At 39.1% G+C, this 20,934-nt stretch overlaps 1 protein-coding gene across 1 annotated transcript; it reads right to left on the bottom strand.

The window, feature by feature from the left end:
* Positions 1-6,909: 6,909 nt before the first annotated feature.
* adgrg4a (adhesion G protein-coupled receptor G4a) lies at positions 6,910-18,519 on the bottom strand. Its single transcript, XM_040120564.1, has 25 exons — positions 18,505-18,519; positions 17,985-18,039; positions 17,706-17,740; positions 17,377-17,525; positions 16,771-16,830; positions 16,467-16,550; positions 15,707-15,792; positions 15,555-15,625; positions 15,421-15,448; positions 15,241-15,263; positions 14,929-15,071; positions 14,699-14,828; positions 13,647-13,753; positions 13,306-13,522; positions 13,000-13,165; positions 12,417-12,560; positions 11,311-11,448; positions 11,160-11,205; positions 10,830-10,933; positions 10,365-10,486; positions 9,685-9,953; positions 8,670-8,775; positions 8,095-8,375; positions 7,434-7,535; positions 6,910-7,313 (listed from the first exon to the last, which is right to left on the bottom strand). The coding sequence occupies exons 6-25, from the start codon at positions 16,528-16,530 to the stop codon at positions 7,162-7,164; spliced, it is 2,499 nt and encodes an 832-aa protein (XP_039976498.1). The 5' UTR covers positions 16,531-16,550; positions 16,771-16,830; positions 17,377-17,525; positions 17,706-17,740; positions 17,985-18,039; positions 18,505-18,519; the 3' UTR covers positions 6,910-7,161.
* Positions 18,520-20,934: the final 2,415 nt, after the last annotated feature.

Genomic DNA, 20,934 nt, shown 5'->3' with positions numbered 1-20,934 from the left:
GCCATTTTTCAACTAGTCTTTATTTGTCGATCAAGACAAACAGTGCAGAGTCAGTTACAGTCTGTGACTGATTGTATGTTCATTCAGACCAAAGCATTTGGTAACTGTTTAGTATTTATTCATAACCATTCATTTCATAACATCTCGTTTATGTATTTAATGTATTTAGTATTGACACCTTGGATTTCCACAGAATCAATAAGTAAAGGTAAAGAAAAGTCATATGCAGCAGTGGAAGAAGTATTTAAATCATTTAACTTAAGTAAAAGTCGCAATAAAACACTAAAAAAAAAAAAAAAAATTACTCCATTACAAGGAAAAGTCCTGCATTAAAATTTTGACTCCTCTAAAAGTATGAAAGTGTTAGCAACAAAAGGTACCTCAAGTATCAAAAGTAAGATTATTCATTACGCAATGCCCCTGTCAATGTGATTATATTTCTGGGTTATTATTATTGATACATTAACATGTAATTGCTACTTTAATGTTGTAGCTGGGCGATGTGAAGCTATTTTAACTACTTCATACTGTTGGGTTTACTCTATAATAATGCATATTTTAGAAGCTGATCATATGTTTTAGATGTAAAGTCCTGATCTAAAACGTAACTAGTAAATATAGCTGTCAAATAAATGTAGTGCAGTAAAATGTGCAATATTTTCCTCTGAAATATAAAATGAACTTCATTAATGCCATGCAGTACTTCAGTAAATGTACTTAGTTACTTTCCATCACAGATCATGGTATCAATCTTGCCATCAGGTGTCACTATTGTTCTCTTTGTGGGCTTTGCTGTCTGATGCTCATTACTTTACAAAGCCATTGAATGTATGTTTTAGATACTTTTTTAATTTCGAGGCATTTCACTACTTAGAATTCTCACTTATGTAGTTATTTAAGTTTGTATATAATTCAATTCTCGTACAGAACACAACACTTTGTTTTTTGGATAGGTAAAAATATTACATAACAACTGAAACTCATCCAGGTGTACTGCAGACAGCATCAATATTTATACACTCAAGAGGCTCACAATGTAATAATGTAATACTGGTCTATTTACTGCTGTATGCCCACTGAGAGAAGTGCCTGGTAAAAGCACAACAAAATGCTCTTCCTTCAACTCCACCATGAACAAGCAACTGAGCAACAACATATACAGAGCTTGGAGATCTACGAGAAGAGTGACAGAGTTGAAGAACAGGTTTGTCAGAGAGTGTTCCCGTTCAGATAGGTTGTTACAGTTAGTACATGCTGAGGTGCTGAGGTCATTTCACTGAGAAATGGAGACAGTGAAGCAGGGAATGGAAGCACTGCTGTTTCTTCTCTGAGTTCTCAGATGACACTTAGAGGCCTGTTTGACGAAAAACATCGGACAGCTACCCAAATGAACAGAAAGCCCGGTGTTATAACTTATCCTATGTATGTTGTATAATCGAAGCCATGCTCTGTCTCTGCTGCTCCAGTCACTCTATTCAATACCAGTACAAGTCCTTCTTGTCCACACGCCGTTCTGACAGAGAGGAGACAAAATGTCAGTGATTTCTAAGCAGGTCTAATGGTTGTACATGAACAAGTTTGCAATTAAGCATGCTGAGCAAAATTAAGACAAAAATATATTTTATCTTTTTCAAACTGTAGCATTTCTCAGAACAAGATGCAAAAATTCCTGAGTGGTTATCAAGATCTGAGCAAATAATTCAGGAACTAACTAGTAATTAAAAAATTCCTAACAGATTCCTTATCCCATCCCCTCCCCACAGGGATGCCCCAAGGCTTGGTGCTGGGGCCCCTTCTCTTTGCAATATACACCACCTCCTTAGGTACAATTATCCGCTCAAATGGTTTCTTATATCACTACTATGTAGATGACACCCAACTATAACTGCCATTCCTCCAGAAGACCCCATGATCTCAGTGCAGATCTTGGCCTGTCTCTCAGACATATCCAAATGGATGAAGGAATGCCACCTTCAACTAAACCTCTCGGAGATGGAAGATTGTTCCCAGCCAATCAATCTCTCAATCAAAATATCAACATCAAAATCACCTCTTCATCTCTCACCCCAACCAAGGTCGTGAGAAACCTGAGTGTCATGTTTGATGACCAGCTATCACTCTCAGAACAAGTTGCATCTGCCTCCCGGTTGTGTTGCTTTGCACAATACAACCCATGAAAAATCAGGTCTTACCTGACTCAGTACACCACCCAGCTCTTGGTACAGGCCATGGTTTTACTATCGCCTCGACTACTCTAATGCCCTTCTAGCAGGTCTCCCTTTACGCACAGTGAGACCCTTACAGATGGTCTGTTTGGTTTTCGATCAGCCTAAAAGGGCACATGTCAGTCCACTAGTCACTGACCTCCATTCGCTACCCATGGTTCCCCCGAATCAAATTCAAGTCACTAATGTTTACCTACAGATTGACTTCTGCACCCATTTACTTGAAGTCAATCAAACAGGCAGATGCTCCTTCTCGGCCACTGTGTTCCTTCAAGGAACGTCATCTTGAATTGCTATCCCTACACACAAGGTCCAGACTGTTCTCGTTGTTGGTTCCCCAATAGTGGAACGAGCTACCGAACGTTATCAGAGCAGGGGTGTCCCTTTCTGTCTTCAACAATCTCTTGAGGACTCATCTCTTCCGGGAGCACCTCTTCTCCTATCCTCTCTATCACCCTAACATGCCTAACTAGCACTTACTGCACACTTTTGGTGCACTTCTTTACCCGATATCCTTGCATATTGTCTTGAACAATTTAGTTCTTAGCACTTACTTTAAGGTCTCCTACTCTACTGAAGCTGTAGTGTTGTCCCTCACTTGTAAGTTGCTTTGGATAAAGGCGTCTAGTAGTTCCTAAAGAACTCCAGATAGAATTAGATAATCAGAGGTTGTCGATCTTCTAATGATTAGCTCCTACATATCTGTAAAGCTCCATACTGACCACCTTTACTTCTACTACTGATTAACTCTAAAGAAGTAGTGCATCATACCTGCTTCTAGGTGTGCATCATAACTAACAAATGAATATGAATGTTGATCTGAATGTACTCTGAATATGATAAGTAAATTTTTTTTTTTACTTATTTATTTATTTATTTACCTGAGACTTCAGCTGTCTCTGAAGTAATTTTTTAATGCTTTTCCAGTAAGAACTCAGTTGGTACTTTTCAGTTGAGTAATGCAATACACACTTCCCATTATGCAATGTATTACCATCTTTTCATTAGACCCTGGGAAAGACAACCCTGATGACATCACCACGGGTTATTTACTTGGGCTCTGGAAATCTCTTCCAGAGCAGCAGAGGACAACTGCACAAACTGTTAAAACTGACAGGGAGGTTTTTTTTTTTTTTTTTTTTTTTTTTTTTTAAAGATGCTGTATTGTAGCTGCAGGCTTACCAGGTTCAAATCCTACCCCAGGGTCCACAGACTCTCTAAACCCTTGAGGCACCGTCCAGCTGGGAAGCAGTTCTGGCTTGGAGCTGGAGGCCATGCTGGGTCCCATCTCCCCCCTGTCACTGTGCAGGAGGTTGAGCAGGGATGTGGTGTACTGCTGTCCAGTAAGGCTCAACTCTTCTGGGGACAGGGAGTATGCAATAGATGGCAAACCCGGGCCCTCTCCTGCCCTGGCAGTGAGCGAGTGCCATGGGCCGGGAGTGTCATCCGCAGGGCTGAAGGTCAGGAGACGTCCTGCTACAGGAGGGGCCTGTGACTCTGCGTAAGATTCAACAGCACTGCCCTGACAGTGGCTGGTGTCTTCTGCAGGGGACAAAGAAAGAAGCCATGCAGTGAGGATGAATGGTGTCGATTTTCTTGTGTGCAATCATATGGGTCATACACTGTTGATTTTATGTGCTTACCCAATTTAATATTTTTATGGATTTTCTTTGTCTTTGCTGCTGGAGCCTTGGCCTTGCAGACTTTACTGAGGGCTCGGGTGAAGTGAGCATCCACCATGCTGTTGATGTCCCCCTGGAAGTAAGTCAGGATGACACACCGAGAATGCTCCTCCACTTTCACAGCTCTCTGACTTTCTGTTCTGTCCTCCATGGGTCAGTCGTGACTGAAAACAGAGACAAAACAAGATCATCTTAAACTAGTTACTGTTGAAAAGGTGTGACAATCTTATCTGTTTATCGGAACCATTTTAAACTTGCCCTGGATTATTCATGTCATGCACTGCTGAATGTCTTTTAGGCAGACTGATTAGAGTTTCCCATAAAATGTCCAGACATTTTACACTAACACAAACAGAAAGAGTGTAAAGTACACCTTTCACTTTGGTAAATTTTATGATTTAGAAATTGTGTCTTAAGTACCATCTTATACTCACAGTACATGAGCACCTCCACAATGGCAAGTGAGTTTGCACAGTTAGCTTAGATATATCAACATTTGCATGAATTTACTCTGTAATCTATGGAAAAATGAGCAGTGGCATCTCGTTAGATATTGAAACATCCAAAAATAAAAAAGGTATTATGTATGAGAGTTTACAAAGGATTATTGAATGAGGGGCTGAAAAGCATTTTGATTGTTGTTGTTTTTTTTTTTTTTTTAAAGATGCTGTATTGTAGCTGCAGGCTTACCAGGTTCAAATCCTACCCCAGGGTCCACAGACTCTCTAAACCCTTGAGGCACCGTCCAGCTGGGAAGCAGTTCTGGCTTGGAGCTGGAGGCCATGCTGGGTCCCATCTCCCCCCTGTCACTGTGCAGGAGGTTGAGCAGGGATGTGGTGTACTGCTGTCCAGTAAGGCTCAACTCTTCTGGGGACAGGGAGTATGCAATAGATGGCAAACCCGGGCCCTCTCCTGCCCTGGCAGTGAGCGAGTGCCATGGGCCGGGAGTGTCATCCGCAGGGCTGAAGGTCAGGGCGTCCTGAGGGGCCTGGAGGACTCTGCTTAAGATTCAACAGCACTGCCCTGACAGTGGCTGGTGTCTTCTGCAGGGGACAAAGAAAGAAGCCATGCAGTGAGGATGAATGGTGTCGATTTTCTTGTGTGCAATCATATGGGTCATACACTGTTGATTTTATGTGCTTACCCAATTTAATATTTTTATGGATTTTCTTTGTCTTTGCTGCTGGAGCCTTGGCCTTGCAGACTTTACTGAGGGCTCGGGTGAAGTGAGCATCCACCATGCTGTTGATGTCCCCCTGGAAGTAAGTCAGGATGACACACCGAGAATGCTCCTCCACTTTCACAGCTCTCTGACTTTCTGTTCTGTCCTCCATGGGTCAGTCGTGACTGAAAACAGAGACAAAACAAGATCATCTTAAACTAGTTACTGTTGAAAAGGTGTGACAATCTTATCTGTTTATCGGAACCATTTTAAACTTGCCCTGGATTATTCATGTCATGCACTGCTGAATGTCTTTTAGGCAGACTGATTAGAGTTTCCCATAAAATGTCCAGACATTTTACACTGACACAAACAGAAAGAGTGTAAAGTACACCTTTCACTTTGGTAAATTTTATGATTTAGAAATTGTGTCTTAAGTACCATCTTATACTCACAGTACATGAGCACCTCCACAATGGCAAGTGAGTTTGCACAGTTAGCTTAGATATATCAACATTTGCATGAATTTACTCTGTAATCTATGGAAAAATGAGCAGTGGCATCTCGTTAGATATTGAAACATCCAAAAATAAAAAAGGTATTATGTATGAGAGTTTACAAAGGATTATTGAATGAGGGGCTGAAAAGCATTTTGATTGTTGTTGTTTTTTTTTTGGGGGGGGGGCATTACATCAACTTCCGTAACTGAAAATATATGAAGTAGTATATGAAGGAGTGAACATGTAGTCACATAAAAATATTGAACTTCTGACCTACCTTGTAAACAAAGAAGCTAATCTTTGCATCATTAATTTTTCATACACATATTTTTTCATACACATGTTTTAAGTAACTTGCTTCCCCTACCTGACGTGATGATTGACCGAAGATAACCAGAGAGAGTGTCCTTGCGTTGACTGGTTCATCAAAGCAAAGATGAGCAGCAGCCAAACTTGTTGGAACAAATGCCACCTGGTTTCAGCTTAAACATCAGAGTCATCGATTAGATTTGAAGAACCAATATCACTTGCCTTTTACTTTCTTCCTCTACACTACAGACAAAAACATTTCGCTCACAGATCCTCCAAACTTACTTGATGTGTTAGACTGGGAGGGCGTGTGGTGCTTTATGGATGGAGACAGCTATGAACAGAATGCCATCCAACGGGTTCGTCTAGAACCTGAATGACACCTTATTAAATCATTCCTCAGTCACACTGTTGTAGACAGTTTAAGAGTTACTCTGCACTGATTTGTTAGTGAGATGTCTGCACATGTGGCTAAATTTCACATCAGCTTAAAAAAAGTCAACATCATTGATATCAGGAATATAAAGTAAAACCTCTTGAGCTGTAATTGAGTATGGTATGAACATGTTACATGGTACAGGTTTTTACAAATTACACTTAATGCAGACGCAGACACACACACACAAAAAACATATTACATGAAGAACCAATGACTTTCTCAGCGGGTTATGGCTTCCGTGGTTGACTTGTGGACTCTTGTTTCCAAACTAATCTTTGGCTTTTTTTTTTTTTTTTTTTTAATTCTTACTGTAATGATAACAGATCAAACTGCAAAGTTGCTTTTTATCATTGAAAATGGATAAAACTTTAAGTCTGATCTGATATATTCAACAAAACTGATGTGTTTTTTTATCATCTAAATTAAAGATGGCATTTGAAAATATCTTCAAAGGAAGCAGAAGGAGCAGAAGAAACTTTAATTTAAAAAAAAAAAATACTGAAAACTGGGAGCAACTGTACAGAAGGATGGTTTAATGTCTTACAAATTACGAAAATATCTAAGGTTACAGATACTGTCCTTTTCATTCAGTTTGATTTCTATTCCATTTAAATGGAAAGCTCTAATAACTTCCACTGCAAGATTACATTCACTAACTACTTTATTATTTTTACATACACAAAAAAATATTTTTCCAAGCATTAGACGTTGAGTTACACAATAAAAACAGCCCACAAAAAAGGTGAAGCAGTTAATCCTTCAACCTTGCTGCAACAAGTTTTTGTGACCAAACAATGGAGCTTGAGAAGCAGCGCCATACAGAATAGCACATCCAGAGGCCCGCTCATGCCCCCTGGTGGTGTTGGTTTGGTGCTGAACTTGTAGAGGAGCCTGAGACCTTCCCGATGCTGGAGGTGTTGTCAGAAGCGTCTGAGACAGAGTTAACAAGATTGTTCTTTTTGCAGAGGCCGCCCACGGTGACAGACCGGCTCCAGTCTGAGAACAGAGGGCGAAAGAGAGAGGACAAAATGATCATACGCCGCTGGAACACTTCCCACAACCATCTGGCCATTACACTGTATGTCCAAGAGCGTTGCTCTGCTTTACAACAGATACCTGAGTAATCACTGAGTCTGAAACGTCCGCAGCACAAGTGGGCTCTCCACTGTTTCCTCACATTTTCCTTCATCAAACAGTGGAACAAAAAAACAAAGAACCCTGGGACACAAGAGCAGAGATAGTACATATGGTCCTCTGTCATTTATTCACTTCTTTTTTTTTTTATACCACAACATGATATAGGTACAGTAGTGTTTTTGTTATTGTGTTTTGTTTCTCTGTTTCTCTTAGCATTTGGTTTTATTTCATAGTTTCTTACATATATTTCTTATCTATTATATTATACTATATTACCGTTACCTGCTCTCTTGAAAGTGCAGTTTTCTTCACATTTGTGCTACTTCTCAAAAAAAAAAAAAACCTTGTCACTACATGCTTCTTTATGAATTGAAGAGACTCTACCGCAGATATGTAATCATTCTAAAACCAAGGCGAGAAACTGTACATGCATGTAAAGCATGGTGGTACATATCCAAACAATCATGTGAACAACATGATGTGAGCACATTGGAAGAAAGACAGAAAAAAAAAACAACCCTGTGTCTAGACATGTTGCCAAAATGATATAAATACAAAAGAATTACAAATGTTTTGAAAATGACAGACTGACTCCTTTGTAACTACTAACTACCTAATACTAAGTACAGCTCCTATTTACCCTGCAAAGTGTTGAAGATGGAGAACAGGTACATCAGGATCACTCTGCCTGGCCCAAAGGAAAAGAAGCCCACTGACCACGTCAGGCCTAAAAGGACAGTGAGACTGGCCAGCGCCCTCAGATCATGAAGAGAGCCGCCGCTGCTCGCCGAGGGCTTATTGGCCATCATCCGTCTGATCTGGATCAGAACCACGATGAACACAGAGATGTTGCACAACAGGATCAGAAGAACAAATGCCACCACCGTCACGTAGTAGAAGACGTCATTCTGTAGCCAGCAGCTGGAGAGGGAGAGGGAGGAAGACAGCTGGTCATGTAATTTACACCGGGATTTATGACGAATGCCATCAACTACATTTTTTCGTCGTCTAAGACAGCGCTAAGTGGATTTCTTGCCTGTTTGTTGTTGTTTTGTGAAATTTTCTGAAAATCCCTGGTACATTTTTCATTTTATACACTTCATCAGTCAACCATAAGATCTAATCTCACAATTTTTACCACACAATTTAGACCCAATGCTCCCAAATAGAGATGGTTCACTCTGATTTCAACTTCAGTCCAGTGCTTGTACTTACAATGGGTCAGTGGATTTAAGTATGACTGCAGCGTCTTCAGCCTCAGCGTTGCCATAGGCATCTCTATCTATAGCCAGCACCAGACTGACTATGACCACTGGAATACCTGTGAAGACACACAAGAAATCCTAATTCATTCTGCTCACTCAGATCAGAGTAAACTAAACACATTCACACACTTTAAAAAAAAAAAGAAACCTTCCTGAATATATATAAATTTTTTGTTTTAAGTTTTGTAAAAAACTCCCTGATTTGTGGTTTTTCTTAAATTCCCAAACTCACAGTGGGACGTATTAATTTTTAATCCTGACGCTGAATTTTTCTAAAGAAACCAGAAGTGCTAAGCATAATTTTCTGTCCGTTGCAGGTTGTACTGTTGAACTAATTCTCATTTTAAAAAGTTACCAACATTTTGACTTTGACTTAGTGCAAGTTAACAGCACTTGATTTTTTCTGTTTTACAAAGCTGATTTACCCATAGTCCTAAAGGTCCTTGATGAAACTCCTGGATCTGACCAAATAATTTCGAGGAGACTTCCTGAAAAGAAGTATGTAATTTCGTTCTAAGTGTGGGTAAAACCGAGACATTGTTCTTATGCTACACTTCTTGTCAATGAAATTCAAACTGATTTCTATGGCATAACCCAGAGAGTCTTAGCTAAAAATGCATAAATGGGAAATTTGTCTACAGGCAAGGACACAATTCAACATATATGGAGAGTTAAGTTTGTAATGAAAAATGAGTTATGAATAAAGGTTTACTTAGGTGTAAATCCATCTTTTCTTTAAAAGACATTCCTATTGTCCCTATAATTAGTACTAAATAATATAGTTCTTTCCAGGATACTTATTACTTACATTATTGGGAAAATATTCTGAAATCACAGGTTTGTAAAACAAAGCCTGCTCGACCCCAGCCAATCAAAATCCAGACCAGAACCCAATAAGTCAATCAAAGCGAATGGACCCTGGACTTTTGCTCCTTCAGTAAGGAGTATTTAAAGTTCTGTCTTACCCCATCCTACAGCGCAGAACTTGAGGATGTAGGAAGGAACATAGATGTTGAAGACCTTGACCAGGGCTAGGTACATGTGTACCGCCTCCAAGCCCATCCAGGTGAAAGAAGCCAACAGGAAGTAGTGCAGTGTTGCAGCAGTGGCGATGCACAGACCGTAGTTGGAAAAGGATGCGAGCCAGGAGTCAAGAAGGAAGAGCATGTTCAGCCCCAGCAGGGCGGCTGACAGGTTGATGAGGATCTTAGATGGGTAGTCCTGACGCAGCTTCCTAGAGTGTACCCAACACAAACATTCAGAGAGACTGAGGGACTGATAGCTAAATGAAAAGTCTGAAAACCTGCCGAGAGCCTCCAGATTTTATGCTGGTGTTAGGCACGTGCAAATAGGCAAAATTTTATTTTCTTATCCAAAAATTACCACTATGTGCAGTATTTTAATGATAATTAACAAAGTCTAAAATGCAATTTAAACATATAGCACTTTGGTGACAGAGCAGTTCTTACTCGAGGTCTATTTACTAGCTTTTTCTGGAGTGCTGAAAAGGGTCATGATGATTTCAAGATGTCAACCATTTGATATGGTTGAGACGTACGATCTCGACATATTAAGTTTCTTCCTCAAGCCTCTTTTACGATGTGTTTCGCTGTTACTAAATTTAGTGTCAGTCTATGTGACTTACTCAAAGGCGAGATAGGTGAGTAGAGTGATGCCCAGAAAGAAGGAGGATATACCACAACCAAGATATGAAATCACAGTCAGAATCTGACTGTCAGCCTCACTGATGGGGGTCCTGGACACATCCTGAAACACAAGATACAAACGGGACAAAACTTATATTCAAAGCCAGTATTTGTCAAATTTTAACTTTTCCATTTTAGCGCCCCCTGGTGGTAATATCAAAAAGGACACCATGGCAAGCAGCAGTGCAAGCTGTGAAAACTTATTACATCATGAATATTTGAAAAATAATCATAAAATTACATTTAAAAAAAAATCCCACACTGTGGCTTTAACGTCAGCATCTTACATCACTGATATAAAGAAAAGCAGTCAGCCACTGAATAGACTGCCCACATTATGTTGGTGCTTCAGGGAGGTGTTTGTTTCCCCAGTTTGATTTATAACAAGTAGACCAGTGACTCACCAGGAGCACAGCGAAATGTGTGAGGTGATCACAGAGACAGCTGGTCTGATTAGAAGAAATACTGCGGGTTTCACAACCTCTGCTGTTCCAACCACCCTGCCCACCTGACACACACACAAACACACACACACACACACACACACACACACACACACACACACACACACACACACACCAACAATGTTTTATTAAAGGCTAAGGCATTTAAGAACCTTTATTGATTGTTCTCACTGGTTCCTAAATTTTTTTTTTACGACCTCACTAACAGTAAATCATCTAAATCCAACTGTAAACATATAAATTATAAATAATAAATGATGATCAAATCACCGTTCTTCTGGAAATCCCAAAACATACATTGTACATTGTCTTCTGGCTGTAAAAAAAAAAAAAAAAAAGTGAGGTTATGATGGTTTTAGAGTCAAATACAAAACCCCTTCTTCTTACTGATGAACTGAAAAGCATTAAAGTAATTTCTGACCCGTTTCGGTGTTTGATGGCTGAGGGTCACCACCACTCGATCCTTCAGGTTGCTGACATGACTGTTATTGATATTGGCAGATACTATGTAGGAGTTCAATGTCCAGTTGCTCTGTGTTGTACTGGATGTGTATGGTTCCTGGTAGAAATTAGGTTGCAGTTACATTATCTATGGCAGTGCTATAAATCATAGTAAATAAGTAGTGGTAACACTTTTTTACTAAGGTCATTGGTCAATAAAATATGCTACAGAGAGAGTGCAGATTTGTCATATTAAACTACTGAATCTGTATAGTGTGTGGAAAATTATGGTTTTAACAGAAAATACAATTATGTTAATACCATATTTGTTTTGTTGTTGTTATATGAGTAGTTTGACATTTTGGGAAACTCACTTTCTAGCTGAAAGTTAGATGGAAAGACCAATACCACTCCCATATCTTTGTGGTTAATATGAAGTTATACAGCCAGCAACCAGTTAGCTTAGCTTAGCATAGAGACTGGAAACAGGGGGAAACAGCTAGCCTGGCTCTGTCCAAAGGTAACAAAACTCATCTACTGCATCTAGTTCATTAAATCAAATCAATCAAACAAAAACCAGAGTGTAAAAACAAGTTTTTCATTGGTTATCTGACAACCGTAGGAAGTAACTGCAACCAGCCAAGGAATAGTCATATCCAAATAACCCCCTGCAAAACCACAAATTGTTCTTTTTCACTTAAGTTTGTAGAAAAGGATTAAACAAACCAGATATAATGTATGAATTATTGAGCTTTGGAGGTGTGGGCATTTGGACTTTGTTACGTTTAGACAGACCCAAGTTAGCTGTTTCCCCCTGTTTCCAGTCTTTATGCTAAGCTAAGCTAAGCGTCTCCTGGCAATAGTTTCATATTTCCATAGATATGAGAATGGTATCAATCTTCTCATCTAACTCCAGGTGAAAGAAAGAGAATAAGGTGAATAAATGTCACAGCTTTGAGCATTATGTGGCTACCTAAAATTCTCCAGTCAAAGGAGGTAATCGAGAAAATAACAACAACAATGAAAACAGGAAAAGAAAAGAACAAGATGAGAAACAGTAACAAGAGAAGAGTTAAATGAGAGTACCTGAAAAAGGTCTGCTGTTCCGTAGAACTGAAACTGAACACGAGTTGTATTTCTTGTGAAAAAGCTTTGGAGTGCGGAGGGCAGAGAGATGGTTGCATCTGTGTCTGGGAGAGGTCCACTGACAAAGCCCTGGTTTACAAAAGTCTGAAAAACCAAAAAAATAATACTGGTAATAATAGTTGTATACATGGTATTTACTCTTTAAATATACAGCACCACCTGTCAATCGAAAAAAAAAGTTTTTCAAATCTAAATCTGGAAATTTAGGCTGCTTTTTGTTGACTACCATTTTTTCCATTCTTGTCATTTGCTTCCTCTTTGAAGCTTAATGTGCCATGACTGCTTGAGGCCACAATGTCTGTTTATTGACACTGTTTCCCACGTTACCTGATCATTCAAGGACATTAATGCAACACAAATTTTCCTTAAGCAGTCATTCGGAACCAGTTCTTCAGTTAAGAAAACATCAAAAGGGCATTTCTTTTTACCTGTGCATATCTCACCTTTGCAGTTCACAAAAACAGCTCATTAGTAGAATTTTCTACCCTCTTTCTAACATGTGATCACATTCATAACGTCTTACCTTTGGATTCAGGAGAGATGAAACTAAGGATACACCAAAGGTGAGGCCGCTGAATCCATCTGCGGCCTCGTCGATTATGGAAAGCGCCAGGGAGGGAGCTGTTAAACTCACAGATTTACCTTGGAAATCCATACTGTTTCCCATTCTGTCTGTCAGATTAAGGACACTTTTGCCAGGGACATAAAAAAGAAGATAGGTTAACGAGAAAATAAGATTAGAAAAGAAAAAAATCTTGCATACAAGTGTTTGAAAGCTTTTGTTCATATTTAATGAGATTAGCAGACTCCCACTTCCCTATCTACTTACATGCTAGCCACCGATGTGACGTCGGTTTTGGAAAGCAGGATATCAGATATGATAGTGACAATATTAGCGCCAACAGCAGGCTTGATGACACTGATATCAACCACTTCATTGAGCTTCTCTACCACCGAATCCAGCTCAGAGGAAGAGAGCTCTGGACTGTTATTTAACTGAACATCCACAAGGTTCTGAATTATGTTCACAACCTCAGCTGTGTTACCTAGAAATCAGTAATGTCATTAATGCTTTTTGTCGTGTTTCTCCAAGTTGTTTTTGTTAGGGTTTTGTTTAGATGCAGGAATTTAAAAAAAAAAAAACAGCCTGCATGTGACTAATTCTCTTACCAATGGTGACTGTGATATTGTCAAGGTCTGACATGGTCACAAGTGGGTTGCAGTTTGTCATATCAGGCTCAGCCCAGCTGGTCATGTCAGTTTCAATGTTTAACTTACTGAAAAGAGAAGAGAATCAGAGGGGAACAGAAATAAAAGAGGCAGGAGACAATAAATATTCTCTCTGCTCTGTTTCTGATTAGTTGGGTTCTAGTTAAATTTGTCTGACAAAGTGCATCGTATCTCTAGCTTGCTTCCTCAGCCAGGAAGAACATTGCCAGTTTCCAACAAAGGGAAGTAAAAAATAAGAACCACCTGTCGGCTGTGGATAATTGTCTTAATAAGCGTTAACCCAGTGTTTCACTAAGAGACCATAAAACTGATTACCCATATTACACAGTCATTGCCCTTTAAGTGATATTTGTATCAAAGATACAAAGCAGAGATGATGTAAGGAAGATTGAAGCCCTTCATTACACTAATAATTCATTTATAGGAAATTGATTTTTGCCTCAGCTGCAGGCTGGCAGGGATCCATGAGCATTATGTGTGTAGGGTCAGAGCTTATGTGCAGAGAGGGAGGACTTGTTGGAACAGGACACTGTAATTGAGGACATTTTCTTGTATTGCTCAGCTTTCTCTATGGAAACAGATTTGTTCTGACAAAGATAAAAAGGATCTCTACAAGTAAGTAGATCAACATACAAAAAAATCCCTAACCTTCTCCCCAAACTTAATCACCAGGTTGAATATCAGCTCAGATGAGTCAGCCTCAGGCTGCTGTGAATAAAGCCCTGAATATTATTACACTTTGTCTCAATTATTAACCAAGATATAGTTTATTAATATACAAAAAACATTATGTAGCACTCTGTTGTATAGTGTAAAACAATAAAACTTTGAATCTTTTTTGTAAAGCATGTGGAGCGATGCTAATAAATAAGTTTTTTGACTGATTTTTCACACGTGTTTAGTTCATAATTTTGCAATTTGGCAATTAAATTTTCATTGTCTCTGGTCAAATACTAAATCCATTGGGTAAAAGGAAATCAGTAATGTCTTACCAAAGCCTGTAAGCTCTTTCTGACACTGGTTTTTTGCATCCCATGTCTTGGATGACCTGTGGAAAAGCTTCAGGCCAAATATATTGTCCATAGATTGTTGAAGTAGTTTCCTCTAAACAGTTTTCTGGCACTGAAAAAGAAAAAAAAAAGAAAAAACTCTATGTTGCCATGTCTTATTCTATAGGTAAACATATCTTTCTCTTTTTATTTGTCTTAAAAATCCGTCTTACCTATGTGCTTGATCGCCACATCAATAGCTTGAATAATAATGGAGCCATTTTCATATTTTGATGTCAGTGCAGCATCAATGAAAGCTATCATTTCTTCAAGGCTGATAATGTTGTATTCCTGAACATGAAAGATACAGTAATACCTGTCGACGAAACACAAAATTAGTGGTAACAACAACATTGGTTTGAACCAAAGTGCTTCAATTAAGTCAATTCTGAATGAAATACAAATGAAGTTGTACAGAGTATGACAAAACAGGCAGTACAGGTAGCTTTTAGTATAACTATTCTTTTCTTTTTTCAGTCACCTACTGTTTTTGTTGATCATAGGTAGTCTAAACGGAAAGGAAACCAGAAAGATTTTGAATATCAGTCTATTGCAGTTGTATGAGGTATTATTCCTAGGATTACCCAAAACTGTAAAAATGAATGGCACTTATATCTTTTTTTATTTATTGATCTTCATTGATCTGAACTGAAGAGCATACTCACTGTCAGTCCATTGTTTTGCTCCATGTTCCTATGAAATATTAGAGATGAATAACAACCAACCAGTGCTTTCATAAGACAAATATTAAAAACAGGATGCTAGTTATGCAACGATAAATTGATCCCATGTGACCCACCTGCCAACATTCTCCTTTATGATGAGATTCAGTACAAGTATGGTGTCATCCACCTCCAGTGTCTCTTTTACCTTGTGCCAGAGGATAACAATTCAGTGTAAACAATTTTTTTAATAGAAATATTTTTTCAAGTGCAATAGTGTGTCTCTTACCCATTTCTCAATGATATCCTTTGGGTTTGTAGGGCTGCCAGTAATACTTAAGGTCATATTGACTCTAAAGAATTTATCTGGTCCAACTGCAGGGATGAAAAGACAGGTGGCTGGTGTATTTTGTTGGTATAATCACACAAATCAAAGGCCAATTCTGAATCAAAACCTTTTATAGAACAAAAAAAATGGTGTTCTGTCAAAGCAGCATTTGTCCTCCACAGGCTCACCACAGGGTTGTGTTCTGTTCTCGCTACTGTGCTTTCTCTACAACAACGACTGCAAAAAATCAGTGCAAGGACAGAAACATTCTTAAACTAACAGAAACGGAAATGAGACTGAACATCTCTAAAACCAAACATATGGTTATGGTTATTATGATTACATGATTCGGGTTTCCAAAAATTAAGTGCAACCCCATCAAGTTTTCATTTATGTCAAGTGAAATACGTGCTCCTAATTCTAAACCGCTCCTTGGTGCCCAGCACAGCTTGGCACTGTATCTCATCTCTGTTCTTATTACTGATGTTTTTTATTTGCTTTTACCCCATGAACTCTTTATTGTACTCTGTATGTTACCAACACTTTAAATGCCTTGTTTTATTGTGCTTTTACATTTAATGTTTTCATGCTGCTTTTTCTGCAAGAATTTAAAAAATGACCTCTCGTGGGACCATAAAGATCTGAACTGAGCTGAAGAAGAAACAGGAATGAAGAGGCTGCATAAAGAGCAGGAGTCATCCGAGTTGTGTGGTGAACTGACCAGCAGTCTCATTGACATCTAAAGGCTCTCCTGTCGATGACATGGCAGTGGGGCGAGCTGGCATACTTTGAGTTTGACCTGTTTCTGTGAATTAAATGACATAATTTACAAGAAACCCCCCCCCCCAAAAAAAAAATAACAGCACAAACAGATTGTCATGCAGACTCGAATGCACCTGATTGTGAAAATAATATTATTACTATCATTACAGATGAACCAGTTGGTCAAAGTCTTCATGACACCATAGTCCTGCAAAGCACCAGTACTACACATGGACATGTTTTATTCATTTTTGCACGCTCACCTGATATAGTTACGTCGGTACTAACAGTTGTTGGTGGTTCTGTAATTCCAGAGGGAAATTCTGAAAGAAACAAATCGTTAATTACAAATGCTTAAAGAAAAGCATTCCAATAATCATTTAAATTAAATATAGCATAGTGTCTGATGGAAAAAAAAATTATTAAAAATTTCCTATAATGAATAGTTTTTAGAAACATAGAACTGTGCTCTCTGGCTTTAATATACTCCCTGTTTTCATTAGTGCATGTATGCAACATCCTTTTAATTCATCACTTAAAAATCGCAGTGAAAGTGCATGGTCAATTCAGTCACGTTAATGGATTTGTTTATGTTCATGCCTCAAGTGAACGTTTCCAGTCAAACCCAGAGTCTGCCTTGTGCCTATAAAACTGAACAAAGGTTGTGCAACTATGTATGTAAATACACTTCAGAAGGGTGAACTTCATGTGACGTAAACATACATCGTTTTTGAAGACAATGATAACTGTCATAAAAATATGTGGTCAGTTCATCTTCGACGGATCCAGTAATCCACTACACACAACAGCGAGTGCATTTTGCACGTTTATGTGAGAGGACTAACATGTGCCGTACAGACCATACGTACCCACAGGAAGTATGCTGATGCTATTGGGGTCAGCTGTCAGGTTGAGGAAGTCGTAAGAGAAGGTCCGACTCAGCAATGCAGTAATGTCTGTCTGAACCACTTCTACATTTGCAGCAGGGTCCACAGTCACATAGACATCACAGCTGAAACTAGGAGGTAAACAACAAGAACATGATAAAAACCTTCATGTAAACTGTACTACACCTATAGGTTTGGGTAATATGTGGCTTTGTCCATCTTCTCTTTTGCCATGCAGCCCTCATGTGTATTGAAATTATTATAATCCTTTTCAAGTCATAAAGTTTTGTAGGTCTTCAAATTCATCTTACCACTTGTCACAGGTTGAGTCTGAAAATGTTCTTCCCTGAAACACAGATATCTTTATTAAAAGGTTGTATGATTTTACTTATTCGATTAAAGCTGGTAGTTCTTAATATAATTGTCTTTGAACTGACCTCATTGCTCACATACATCATTCATTTCCTCAGAAAAATACCATGGTCTCAGTCTAAAAAAGTCTGTTATCTGTTTTCTAGTAGCTGGTATTTGAGGATATTGCTGATTCTTTCCATGGAAAATCAAACTGAGGAGTCTTAATAGTGCCGTACCTGAGGTCGTTGCACAAGCAGAGCAGCAGAATTATTAACCCCATGGCAGGTATGTCTATATGGGAACACAGATAACAGAAATTACACACAGGAGTGCTGCCCATGGCTTGCGTGATTGCAGTCGTGTTGAGAGGATACACTATATATATATAGCCTTATAATACAATAATCACCTCTGTCATTCACTGCCAATGCACATACACTCCTATTCTGTCTTGATAAGAAACCAGCTGAAAGTGTTGGAAAGTAACTATGTACATTTACTCAAGTACTGTAATACTGTAATTATACAATTATATAATATATAGTTGCATAACACTCACAGGTGGCATTGTTTGAACCGAGCACTTTTACTTTTGATACTTTAAGCCCATTTTTTCAGAAAGCCTTGTATGCAGGACTTTTACTTCTAATTAAGTATTTTTATACCGCAGAAATGCTACTTTTACCCACATAAATGATCTGAATACTCTTCCACAGCCTGCTGAGAGGAGTGCTTTGCTACCGAAAGTTGCGTTACCTTGGGGATGACACAGTGATGTCACGGACAGAAATGTTGCGAGGGAAAGTGCTCTCCAGCTGTTAAGAGATGACGGCAAAGGTAGATTATTTTGAAGGGCAAATCTGACTGTTTGTTCAAAGTCACTGGTTACCATATTCCAGTGGCACATTCAGCAAATCCTTCATACCCAGTTTCTTGTGACTCCCTCCAGCGAGACTGAACAATTTCCCGGCTCCACAGAGTGAACTATGAATGTCCACATTTTTATTTTGTAGGGTGACCATGCTAAAAAAAAAAAAATAAGGAAAGAAAATGGCTGCTTTACGATATATTAATAATATTATTTTGAAAGAAGAATGTTAGACCTATCAAAAGCTTTTTAAACCAGTTACAGCTGAACTCAGTAATGTGTGGTTTACCTTTTCTTTGACCTTAAATTGTAGTTACTGAAGAGTAAAGTGTATTACTTGCCCACTCATTCAACATCTAACCTACAGTACATCGTCTTGTTATGTGAATAGGCGAGGAAATTAATTTTTTAAAATCCAGACAGCTCAGAGTAGATGAATATGAAATGAAATGAAAGAGGTCATACTGCATTTACCACAGTGTAGGCTGTTGTCAGGCTTAGGGGGGCAGCTGAATTTCCACTGCCGCAGGTCCCAGCTCACCACATCTCCATCTGCACAGCTCTGCCTCATCAGCTCCTCAGCGCTCCATTCTCTGGCCCATATCCTGAACAGCCCGATCTCACCAAGCAGGTTATTCCCACTCTCTGACCTCACTTCACCATTTGCGTCTACGTAATGAGAGACCCCCAAAGTAAGTGTGCCGTTTTGGGCCAGTTGTTGGGGTAGGGTGGGATTCACGGGGGCCTCACACAGAACAGTTCCATTAATGTAGATCCTCAGCCTCTGAGCTGCGCCTGACCATGTGAGACAGACAGAGTACCATTCATTCAATTTCAGTTCCATTTCCAGGCACTGTCCCTCTCCAAACAGCCAGACTTTCAGATGTGAACCCGTGCCCCCAAGTCCCAGCTCTATTTTTCTGCTTCCTGGTGCTTTGTAGACAAAACCTGTCCATTCGGTTGCAATGTTGCGGCGTAAGAGAATGCACACACTCAGCTCCTTAAGGGCCGGTACCACAGCATCTGGATGTAGCTGCCACAAGCACGGACGGCCACTGAACTGCACTTTCTTACCCCACAGGCTGGTACCAGTAGAGACAGCTGAAAAGACATTGACGGATGAAAACTTGAACGACTGGTTTTTTAACAATAAAGATGTTGAAAGTAATATGAGATCACAGTCGGAAAAAGAGCCTGGCAGCCATAATATATGCCATCAAACAATCAGCTATTCTCAGTTTCTTTCAGTTCAGTTCAGAGCTTAATTGTCCCACGGGTGGCTTTAAAATAACATACACACAATAAAAAGACAACTGAGGACATTAAAAGTGTACACACTTTTTGTATTTACAGCTATTACTCTGTGTGATATTTTGTACTACTTTAAACATTGTCAAGTGCTTTAAAATCATTTAATTGGTCTGAAATCTTACTTGAACCCAGAAGACACACTGATAGATGTATACACAGACAGATGGTTAGAGGAGACAGGGAGTTCATGACAGCAAACAAAAATGCAGGGCCTTCGGTGTCAGTCAAGTGGTCATCTGCTGAAAGGTGACCAAAATTAAAAGAATATTTTCTTTTTCATTCACTATGAAAAAAATAACACGATGATTAACTTATATCAGTGTGGCCAAATAAATGAGACTTACCGTGCTCTTCTGCTGGCAATGGTCAAATCCAAATTTTGAGCTATTTGTGAGAAATTAATCAATCAATATCAGTTCATGAAAAGCTGGCTGAGCCATGAGTCTGCACGCTGGTGTTACTTTATTTCTCTGTAGGAGGACCTCCACGCCCTCTCCCTTTGCTTCCTTGAGTTACTCATTAATCACTGACAATAAATATAACTAACAAGCACGATAACATTAAAACCATGACTTTGTGAAACCATGGCAAAAGTGAATCTCAAAATCTCCCTTTAACACATTTTGACCTTGAGCTCAGTTTGAATGCACCTGGTTTCAGTGTTAGAGTTTCGGTGGCTTAGTAAGAGTTTCAATGTGAATCATTATCCTAACAAGGCTTAAAGTTTAAAGACAGTTTGAAGGATGCTGGGAAATAGTCTGACTTGACGCACAGCCTTGTTTGTGTAGATGTTGATGAGAGATGTACAACTACTTACCGAACTTTATATTTAGGGCTGTTATATAACCTTCCTTTTTGTTTAATTCCTTCAACATGGGGATCGTTGCTTCTTCAAAATTATTCCAATGAACATCGGTGGTATAAAGCAGCTAAAAGCAGAAGATGGCATTATTTGTCATATGAACACAAAAGATCATCTTCCCAGTTTGCAACTGCCTGTACAAATG

This window comes from Xiphias gladius, chromosome 23 (genome assembly GCF_016859285.1).
Source record: "Xiphias gladius isolate SHS-SW01 ecotype Sanya breed wild chromosome 23, ASM1685928v1, whole genome shotgun sequence".
Classification (NCBI taxonomy): Eukaryota; Metazoa; Chordata; class Actinopteri; order Istiophoriformes; family Xiphiidae; genus Xiphias; species Xiphias gladius.
This window is presented reverse-complemented; position numbering and strand designations above follow the sequence as displayed.